Source organism: Accipiter gentilis, chromosome 7 (genome assembly GCF_929443795.1).
Source record: "Accipiter gentilis chromosome 7, bAccGen1.1, whole genome shotgun sequence".
Classification (NCBI taxonomy): Eukaryota; Metazoa; Chordata; class Aves; order Accipitriformes; family Accipitridae; genus Astur; species Astur gentilis.
The window spans coordinates 23,324,761-23,334,614 of record NC_064886.1 but is presented as its reverse complement, the minus strand read 5'-3'; the positions used below and the strand labels follow the sequence as shown (position 1 = coordinate 23,334,614).

The 9,854-nt window shown below is 56.3% G+C and overlaps 2 protein-coding genes across 6 annotated transcripts in view; both read left to right on the top strand.

Annotated features, from left to right (window-relative positions):
* The first annotated feature begins 169 nt into the window (after positions 1–169).
* LOC126041249 (metallothionein-2) lies at positions 170–1,066 on the top strand. Its single transcript, XM_049806662.1, has 3 exons — positions 170–302; positions 377–442; positions 833–1,066. Exons 1-3 carry the CDS (start codon positions 272–274, stop codon positions 925–927), a joined length of 192 nt encoding a protein of 63 aa, XP_049662619.1. The 5' UTR covers positions 170–271; the 3' UTR covers positions 928–1,066.
* Positions 1,067–6,621: 5,555 nt separating this feature from the next.
* NUP93 (nucleoporin 93) overlaps positions 6,622–9,854 on the top strand; it is an 85,466-nt gene continuing 82,233 nt past the window's right edge. Inside the window, exon 1 of one of the 5 annotated variants that reach the window (XM_049805922.1) lies at positions 6,622–6,662. The gene's annotated coding sequence lies outside the window, so the exon portion shown is untranslated. Of the gene's footprint in view, positions 6,663–6,698; positions 6,898–6,918; positions 6,938–7,090; positions 7,205–7,616; positions 7,759–9,854 lie in introns of those variants that run through there. The other 4 variants (XM_049805925.1, XM_049805923.1, XM_049805924.1 and 1 more) reach the window with 4 other exon arrangements.

The window sequence follows — 9,854 nt, the reverse complement described above, 5'->3', positions numbered from 1 at the left end:
CCCGGGTTGAGCACGGCCCGGCCCCGGGTGAGCACGGCACCACGGCACCGCCCCGGGGTGAGCACGGCCCCGGGGTGAGCACGGCCCCACGCTGAGCACGGCCCCGCGCTGAGCACGGCCCCGAGGGAGCGCGGTCCTGCCCCGCCGTGCGCAGCGCCGAGCACCGCCCCGCGCCTCCACCTCATAAATAACGCGCGGTCGGAGCGCGTCCGTACTGCTGCGAGCCGAGCCGAGCCGAGCCGAAGCCAACGGAACCAAGCCAAGCCAAACCATGGACCCCCAGGACTGCACGTGTGCCGCCGGTAAGTGCCCCGTCCCGGCTGTGCCCGTCCCGTCCCGTCCCGTCCCTCGGCTGACGGCCGCTCTCCCGCCCCAGGTGACTCCTGCTCCTGTGCCGGGTCCTGCAAGTGCAAGAACTGCCGCTGCCGGAGCTGCCGCAAGAGTGAGTGGGGGGCTCAGCCCGGGGGTGGGGGGCCCAGTCTCTCCGGAGGGGGGCTGCCTTTGTCCTGTTGGACCCCCATGGGGACTGCCTGACCCTTGGCCCCATAGAGAATCCCCCCATTGCCCTGTAGGATCCCCTATGGAGACCCCACCGTTCCCCAACGGGGTGCCCCTGCCCTGCAGGACCCTCATGGGGATCCTGCCCCCCTGGAGACCTCCCCCACTCCCCTTTTGGGGGTGCTCCGGCCCTGTAGAACCCCCAACCGCTGCCCCATTGGGATCACAGCCCTGCCCATGGGGGGGTGTCCCACTCTCCATAGGGTGCCCCTGCCCCATGGGATCCCCATCTCTTCCCACCCACCCCCTAATTCTCGTGTGTCATCCCCCCCAGGCTGCTGCTCCTGCTGCCCCGCAAGCTGCAGCAACTGTGCCAAGGGCTGCGTGTGCAAGGAGCCGGCTAGCAGCAAGTGCAGCTGCTGCCACTGAGCTGCTCACCTCTGCCTGTAAATAGCCAAGCATGCTTCAGGGATAGGGGGGTGGGGGGCACAAAAAAGCCTATTTTTTCATATTTTGTACCTTCTGTACCGGTGGTGAAACTGGATGAAAATAAAGGAGTTTGACTGGAGGTATGTGTGTTGCTGTTGGGCAGGGCTGGAGGCTGAGCACTGTTGTTGTTTGTGACTCCTGTGGGGGAATTGTTGCCCTATGGTGGGGGGCTGCTTGGGAACACCCCATGGCCTTTCCTGAGTGGGCTCTGTGCTTCCTTGGGGGAAGAAAAAAGCAGGTTCCCTGGGTGGGGGACAGCCCTCATCCTCCATGTGGGGTGGTTCTGAGTGTTTTTAAGGTACTGGTCCCCTAGTGAGGACAGGGGTGACATGCTAGGGGGTGTGGGGCAGGGGGCTCTCCAGGCCTCTCCTGCCATTCTCTGGCTTTGTGGCAGGTGTCTGTGCACCATCCTGGGCTCTCACACCCCGGGGCTTCCGCTGGGTGAAAAAGCTTGTGGGAACAAGCATGGGGGGTGGCATAGGCTGGCAGCTTGCCTGCCCTGAGCTGCTGCTGAAAGGCACCTGGCTGAACCCCAGTGGTGACATGGCTCAGGGACAAGCCCCTCCCTGCCCCCCGAGAGCTCATGCTTTGCAAATCCCAATCCACTTGCGGAGCAGATCATCCCCAAAGGGATGCTTTCCCTGCAGCCTCCCCATGCCAAAGACCTCCAGCTGTGGTGCCCGGTTCCTCCTGCCACAGGCATGACCTCTGAGCACTTTCTTTTCCAGCCCATTTTTGGGGAGCACCTTACTTGGAGCTGCGATGACCTCCAGGCCCAGGAGGGCAGATGACCGTACCCATGAATAAGCCCTCTGTGGGTTAAATGCAGCACATGGCTGCAGAGTGGTGGGTGCTGGGAGTGTGAGGAAGTGACAGGAAGGTGCGTGGGCTGTGTTTTGCTTCTGAAAGTCTCTGCCAAGTGAAAGAGTCGCTTTTTACATGCAGGAGCCCCTGCCTGCCTGTACACGTTCCCTGGGTGTGCCTTGCCATGGAGGCAGGTTCCCAGCTGTGCTGCCAGGGCTGTCACCCCACTGCTGTCACCCCTTCCCTGTCTCTCAGGGCGGGGGGGGGGGGGCAGCTCAGCCTGGCAGGGATGTCCCTTCCAACCCTTGGTGGCCAGGCACAGGATGAATTTAAAAAGCAACCAGCTGGGGCAACCCTGAAATGGAGGCCCTTAGATAGCCAAGCAGTCCCTTCCTGCCAGGCTGGGTGGCACAAGGTGGGGTGTCTGCAAGGGGGGAGCATGGCAATACCAGCTCTTGGGGATGCTCTAGGCACCCATGGGAGCTGCTTGCCCCTTCCTCAAAGGTTTGCCCAGCTTCAGCATGTGGCTCTGCAGCGGGTGCCCAGCCTGCTCACACTCAGCCTCGCTGCTGAGAAAAGCAACACCCAGCTCGGCACCCATTTTGCCTTTTAAATGCGTTGCCTTATTGCATTAGTGTGTCTTTTGTTTAAGTAGCCTCCCAGCACTGCCTGTTGCAACAGAGACTCGGCGCTGGAGACAGGGTTTAAGGGCCTGCCTTGCCCTAAATGCATTTAAAAAAACCAATAAATCTCATGGGAAGATGCTTTGCTGGAAAACAAGACTGCCAGAGGGCCGACGCGGCCCTGATGCCTGGTGCAGCAGGGTTGCGACCCTGGACCGTACAGAGGAAGGGCTGTGGGCTGAGTCCCCCTACCTGGGGCCAGGCGCACGCATCCTGCACCAGAAACAAAGCTGGGGCGCGGATGGGGTTTCCCCCTCTCAGGAAGCGCCCTGGGCATCAACTGCTCCCTGTTCCCAGTGGCGTGCCGGGGTGGTACGTGGGCATGCGCCTCCGCGCCGTGTTGCTGCCAGCCTCCCCTGCCTGCTCATGGTTCTGCCTGCACCCGAGAGCTGTGGACCCCCAGCCTCAATGCCCTTTCCAGCCTCACCAGGTGTGATTTGGGGTGAGGAAAGCCACAAGACCAGTGGGATGGGTGCAGGCACCCATGGGAGGTGCTGGCCTGGGATGTGTCCAGCGCCTGGCTCTGTCTGTAGCTGCTCTCAGTGAGGTGGCTGGGGGCTTTCTGGTCCCCTCGGGAGCATTTTCTGTGGACAAAACCTACTTTTTACTGAAGCGGGAGCTGCTCTCAGCCTGCAGGCAGCTGTGTGTAGCCGGAGGGTGACGGGAATAAAGGCTTGATGCAAGAAAAGGCCGGTGTGCTTTATGCAGCCCCGCGAAGAAAAGCACAGCTCAGCTTCCAGAGTTGAGGCGGCTGCGCGTCTCCCCGGGGGAGCTGGGGCAGGGGTGTCCTGGGCGCACACCCAACCGGGCAGCCCGGCAGCGGGGTGCAGCACCCCGGGGGGCTGCGCGCAGCACCGCTTCTGGCTCTGCGTGGGCCCCACGAGGCCGGTGCGTCTGTCTCCATGGCCCTGAGCAGAGGGAACGTGCACCCTGCGCGCCCTGTGCAAAGGAGCTACGCGCTGGGTGCAGAGGGGACGAGCACCCTCTACACGTGACAGGCGCCCTGTGCAGACGGGACAGGCACCCTGAGCCGAGGGGACGAGCGCCGTGCGCAGAGAGGACGTGCACCGCGTGCAGAGAGTAAATACACCCAGTGGAGGGGGGACGTGCGCCGTGCGCAGAGGGGACGAGCACCCTGTGCGGGGGGGAAAGTACACCCTGTCCTCTGGGGACGGGCGCCCTGGGCACTCAGTGCAGGGCGGACATGCGCACAGTGCGCAGGGCAAATACGCCACGTGCGGAGGGGACAGGCACCCTGTGCTCAGAGATGTGCGCCCAGTGCCGCGCGGACATGCACCCTGTGCGGAGAGCAAATGCATCCAGCGCAGAGCGGGCATGCACCCTGTGCGGAGAGGACGGGCACCCCGCGCACCCCGTGCAGCGGACACGCTGCCCGCCGGCTGCAGCAGCAGTCTCCCCGGGGCAGGCAGCCGCCGGCCGGCCGCAGCCGAGCACTTCCATAAGGATTTGCTGCCACCTGCCTGCTCCGTCCCAGCGCCGCCCCGCAGCACCGGCGCCCGGCCAGTCCCGCTCTCCCGGCCTGTGCCTGGCTCCCCGCCCCGTGTCACCGGCCCTGCAGGGCGGCTGCTCCCCCCAGGCCGCTCCGGGGGGCACCAGCGCTTGTCCCCGGGCACCACAGGGCCCTCCTCCTCCCGCTGGAAAGCTGCCCCGGGAGCCTGGGCAGGCTCAGGGCGAGCTGGGGTGGCAGGGGCACCCATCCCGCGAAGACACCCATGGCATCAAGACATCCATCCTGCGAAGATACCCATCGCATCAACACATCCATCCCGCCGGGACGTCTGTCCCAGCAGGGCACCCATCCCTGCAGGATATCCATCCCACCAGGGCACCCATCCTGCCAGGACACCCATCCCACCAAGACATCCATCCCACCAGGATGCCCATCCTACCACAGCACCCATCTCAGAAGGACACCCATCCATCCCATCAGTGCACCCATCCACCAGGGCATCCTGCCAGGGACCAGCACACCCTTCAAAGTGGTTGCCCCAAACACTCCAGTGCCACAAGCGCTCTCCCCTTGCTAATTTTTGGGATGAAATTCCATGGAGCGTGTAACTGGGCAGCCTGGGGCCAAGTCCAAACGCAGCAGACCCCAGGGCACAGTTCAGCCCATGGCAGAGGAAAAACATGCTTTATATGTGCCAGGTCTCAGCATGCCGTTCTAAATACATCCGAAAGAGTTAAACCTACAGATTTACAAAGAACACAGGCTGCAGGGAGCCAGGCAGGCACCCAGCATTGGAAAAAATTGATTTTTTGGTAATACTAGCCAGCCACTGAACAACTGCCGAGTGTCACAGCACAGGGAGAGCAACCTAATGGCCTTGGAGGGACAAAATTCAGGGTTTGCACCTTTTTTTTTTTTTTTTTTTTTTCCTGGGGAAGGCACCTGAGCTGGAATGGCTGCAAGTCACCTTCACCTCCTCGGAGACCTGAAGCAGGGCCTGTGGAATTGGGGCAGCCCCCGCAAGGCTGTAATTTATAGCAGAAGTGCTTCTGGGCCGCCTCGCATTCTGACGGGGTCTTAAATCTCTGCCGTACATTAGAGATGTTCCTGCCCTGGGGGGCTGGGGCATGGGCAGGCCCAGGCATCGAGGCAGGCAGCTCCCCAGCTAGCTACGTTTTAGAGCTATGTTGGGTGGTTTTATATACCCTAAGTGATGCTTGCAACTGGGAAAAAATGAAGTGGCAGGAGATGTTTTCTGATGGCTTGAGAAAACTTGTATTTCATGAGGGAAAGAAAAGAAAGCCCCAGGAACATCTGAGGAAAGCCATGTTTTGATGCTTGTCATCCTGTATGCAAGGAGATGTCCTTGTGAAAATCTGGATTTTGGTGTTGGGGTGGGCTGGGGTGTAATTTGCCCAAGCGCATACTGGTGAGGGCAAATTTCTGCACAGCTGCTTCGCTGGCCAGTGGGCAGGGTCATGAATCGACGGGCAGGGAAGCACCCTGATCCCCCTGCCTGCACTTAGCATTTAGGGGGTAGCGACTGCAGCCTGTGCCAGCGCTGCCTCTGGGCTCAGAGCTGTCTTAGGCATAGGAACTGCTTTTTGCACGGGAAATTTTGGAAATAGAGGCTGTATTAATGGGGAAATCCCTTCAGCTTTGAAGGGCTGTAGGAAATCTTGGTGCTGCATCCACTTCCCTTGCTGGGTATCATGAAATGGGATCCGAGGGGGTCACTGCAGCCAGATCGTGGCGCTAGGGATTTCCTCAGCAGGAATAACTCTTCACTGGGGAGAAATGCAGTGGGGTATGGAAAGAGCTGGGCAAAGCGGAGTGTTTCTTGCTGCTGTTTGTTAAAACAAGCCTTAGGAAAGACAAACCACATAATTGCAGTTATGAGGGAGGGACTTTGAAGGTTTGATGGGTGATGTTTTGGAGCAGTGACGAGGTCCATCCATCCCCTCTTATATAAGCAGGCTCTTGCATGTGCCCTATCAGGGTCCATGAAATTTCCCAGTTCCCAGATCTTGCCCTACAAATCCCGGGTCGTCAGCAATTTCTGCTCTAAGGCTTGTGCTAATGTCTTTCCCCCACTGTTATGCGCGTGTGCCCATGAAGGGATGAAAAGGCAGTGTATCCCTATACACCCTCTAGAGACTATTCCACTGGTGATGGAGAGAGTACCTGCTGGCTGTGGGTTTGTTTGCTGGTGTATTTGGCCATAGGAGGGAAAGGCGAGATGAATTCATTACCCTTGTTTCACCTCCCAAGGAATCAGCTCTCAGGTGAGGTTTGTCAGCATGAGTTAGCGGTGACTGTGAAGGGAGAGGGAGGACAGAGAGGAAAAGCCCCATGCCCTTTATTTCTTCCTGTATTTCTCTTTTGGGGGGTGATTTCGCCGCGGTGCGACATGCGCAGCGCCGAGCACACGGGGCGGAGAGGCGGGAGGCAGCCTCGAACCGGCGTCTCCTAAGACAGCGCGCGCACCCCCCCCCCCCCCCGTTGTCCGTGTCTGCCTCTAGGCGCCTCAATAAAGCTGTTGTCGCGAGAGGGCGGGAGCCGGCGCGCTGGGAAGTGCCGTGGCTGGGCCAATAGAAGCGCGCGGCGCGGGGAAGCGTGGCAGCTCGGCCAATGGGAGTGCGGGGAAGGGCGTGAGGGCGGCCAATAGGGGCGCGCGGCGCGGGGACGGCAGGCGTGGCGGCCAGAGCGGCGGGCAGGTGAGGGCGCCTCGCGGACGTGTCATGGCTTTCCCTCCCGCCGCTGCCTCCTCCTCCTCCTCTCCCTTCTTCGGTGGGCGGTGCGGCCTTCTAGCCTCCCCCCTACCCTCCCCCGCCCGGTCCTGAGCCCTCGGCGGCCTCCCCTCGCCCGGGTCTTCCTCTGTCTGGCCGCCGGGCGGGCCGCGTGGTAGGGGGCTCTGGCGGGGCCTCCCCTGGGAAGAGCCCCCTCAGGGAGGTGGCTGCCTGAGGCAGGACGTGAGCAGCCCCGGGCAGCGGTACGGCCCCTGGCGCTTCCTGGCGGGTGCCTCAGCCGCAGTGCAGGCCGCTGCGGCGGGAGGCTGGTGGGGAGCACTTGCAGGCCTCCCCGTGGGCCTTTCTGGGGCTCCTCGGAGTTTCTGTATATATCTGCCCGAAAAGTAACCCGCCTTAAAGTAGCGGGGCTGGCCTTGCATGTGCGAGGAGTAGTCTCTTCATCCGAGCTGTTTTGTGCTGGTCGGCAGTGCAAAGCCCAGCTGTAGAAGGGAGCTTCGCGTTTAACCAAGGTGCTGACTTGGTGCTTCAGGAAGCAAAAGCTTGTTGTTTGATTGTGGAGGTGTCAGGATGGTGGGTCTGTGTATGCATGTGATTTGGAGTCTCCATTGCAAGTTTGGGCGGGGGGGGGGGGGGAATGACATTCCTTGCCACAGTGGGCTTACTGGTTGGTTCCTGACTGGGGGAAGAGCACTTGCTGCCAGGTATCACGTGGTGGGAGCTCATGAAAGGCACAGTGTTCTCTATGCTGTTGCTGGCTCAACTTCTGTTTCAGGGCAGATTTTGGTAAGCTCATGTGACCTCGGCGTTGACGAGCATTGCTTTTATATATTCCTGTCAGAATATGGAAAACTTCTGAATGCAGAAGGTAAACCGTATGCAATACTCAGGACTTTTGTGTTTTTCAGATCAGTAAGTTTGATGCAGGACAGGATATCTATCTTTAAACGCTTAACGTGGATGCTTCAGACTGTCCTTGAATGAGAATGATGACTAGCCTTTTCCCCCTACCCCAGCTCACAAGTCCTGTCTACCAACAGCAGTGCTGACTTCTTGTGCAAAACAGGTGAAAATGAGTATAAGGATTTCTTACAGAGCATCTTGGATGCAGAACTCTATTTCTGAACCTAAGGAATGCTATTTGTTAGTCCCTTTGAGGCAAGATTCACTCCATGTTACGGTTTTGATTTTCCTGGATTCATCATAAAGTGTACAGAGTAACTTACTCTGGCTGTTTGGTCCCAACTGCCGGCAACAGCCAGACTTCTGTGACATGATGTTGAACTGCGTTTGTGTTAAAACTTTGAGCTGTGGGTGCACTGGGTATCAGTATTTAATTAGCAGCTGCTGTGGAGTGCTGGGTGCCATCTGTGTCCCAACATTATTCTAAACCAGAATATATTAACAGTGAGTGGAAGGGGTTGAATTAAAGTCCAAGTGTAAACAAGGGCTACTTCCCTCCTCCTTCAATTTGGTCATTTTGTCTTATGGGACAGTAGTTGGGTCATGGAGAGCTAAGGTGAGGGTAACAAAGAGAAGCTACTTCCTGTGTGATTTACTGCTGTTTGCTTACGTTGTGTCTCTAAAAGGGTTTTTGACTCCTTGGGAAGACTTCTAGGGGCTTACAAATAGGAAAAGCTTAAAACTTGCTTGGAGGATGTATGTGATTCTGTCATCTAAATCCATAATGTTCCTGTGGTGATAATATCACAGGAAATTCAGTGAGGGGGGAGGATCTGGGTTTTCATGTAAGGAATTTCAAATGCAAAACTAAATGCTCTATTTGATGAGGGTCAGTTTGCCACCCTGTGGAAATTAGTGCCCTGCTGAGTTGGGTGAGAGTCAGGTGCTTAAAATAAGAACTAAGTGTTTGGAAAAGAGGGTGAGTGATAAGATGGCAAAACTGCATCTGCATTCAGGTCAGTGGGGGCTTGAGACCACTCTGAGGAACTTCCAAGTCAGATGGCAGATAAAAGGCAGTATTGACAAATGCATGATAGTATATATTGGAAGAAATAATTTAAAATGCCTACTGTTTGGTTCCAGGTTAAATAATCAACAGAATAGAGAAGTCACGTGCCCTTGTTTGTCCTTTCTTACAGTACAAGAGCAAATAAATGAATGATACTGCCTTTAGAACTTTGAAAAAACAGTTTTGTTCAACATATGTACTGTAAGAGCTCTTTGAGGTCATAAAAGACTGGACTTTTGCATGTCTACCTACAGATGAGATGAAGAACAAAACGTACAGGACTGAAATGCTTTTGGGGAGGCAAGGGAGGATTAATTGGTGGGTGGTAGAAGAAGCAGTAAGTTTGAAAGATTGTTGTGTGGCTTGTTCAGGATTTTCCCGCATCAGCCTTTTGTTGCTGGGGGAATGGGCTGTTGTACCAGATAGAGTACCAAGTATAGCTTGGAGCTTTTAGGTATTTGTTTTTAAGCTGACCTATCCTGATTTCATGTGTTTTTAGTGTAGCTAGGGTATGGAATTTTCCCCTTTGTTAGGTTTGATTAAACATTTATTATTGTGCTTTACATACTAGAGGGTGATCTCCTGAAAATGTGCAGCAGATATGTGGGTTGTACTTGGTCACTTCCACTTGTGGAACTTGGAAAATAAGGCAGGAAGAGACCTCAAGAGTTGACCCCAATGATGCGTGTCTGCTCTTGGTGAGGGGTCAGTAGGTCTACACCACTTCTGCTTTATGCCTGTCCTGCTCTTAAAAAGCTCCAGTGACAGAGTGTCAGCATCCTTGGAAGGCAACTTATTTCAGTGTCTAACTAATATCCTATAAATGTCATTGTGCTTTCCTTTAAAAACAAACAAAAATTTGGCCACCTGCTCTTTGATTTCCATCTCTGCGTTTCTTAATCAGTTCCCCTGTCTGTAACATGGAGATTATGTTGCTGACTTCCTCTCTGAAATGTCTGGATGTCTGCATATGCAAAGTGCTGTGCAAGAGCTACGTATTATTACTGTATTACTGCTGTTCGTACAGAATTCCCCAGGCCTGCAGAATAGGCCTTTTACTTATTCATGTTTAGCTTAGTAGACAGAACCTGCTATACTATCTGTAGCAGCCCAGGCTTGGAGCCTGTCAAAAAAGAACTTTTGCCTCAGATCTTGGCTGCAGCAAGTAAAGAATTGCTTACTTTCTCTTA

Coding starts and splice junctions, on each gene's coding strand:
- LOC126041249 (XM_049806662.1), top strand. CDS start 272: ATGGACCCCCAGGACTGCACGTGTGCCGCCG. Junction 303..376: donor GGACTGCACGTGTGCCGCCG/GTAAGTGCCCCG, acceptor CTCCCGCCCCAG/GTGACTCCTGCTCCTGTGCC. Junction 443..832: donor CTGCCGGAGCTGCCGCAAGA/GTGAGTGGGGGG, acceptor CATCCCCCCCAG/GCTGCTGCTCCTGCTGCCCC.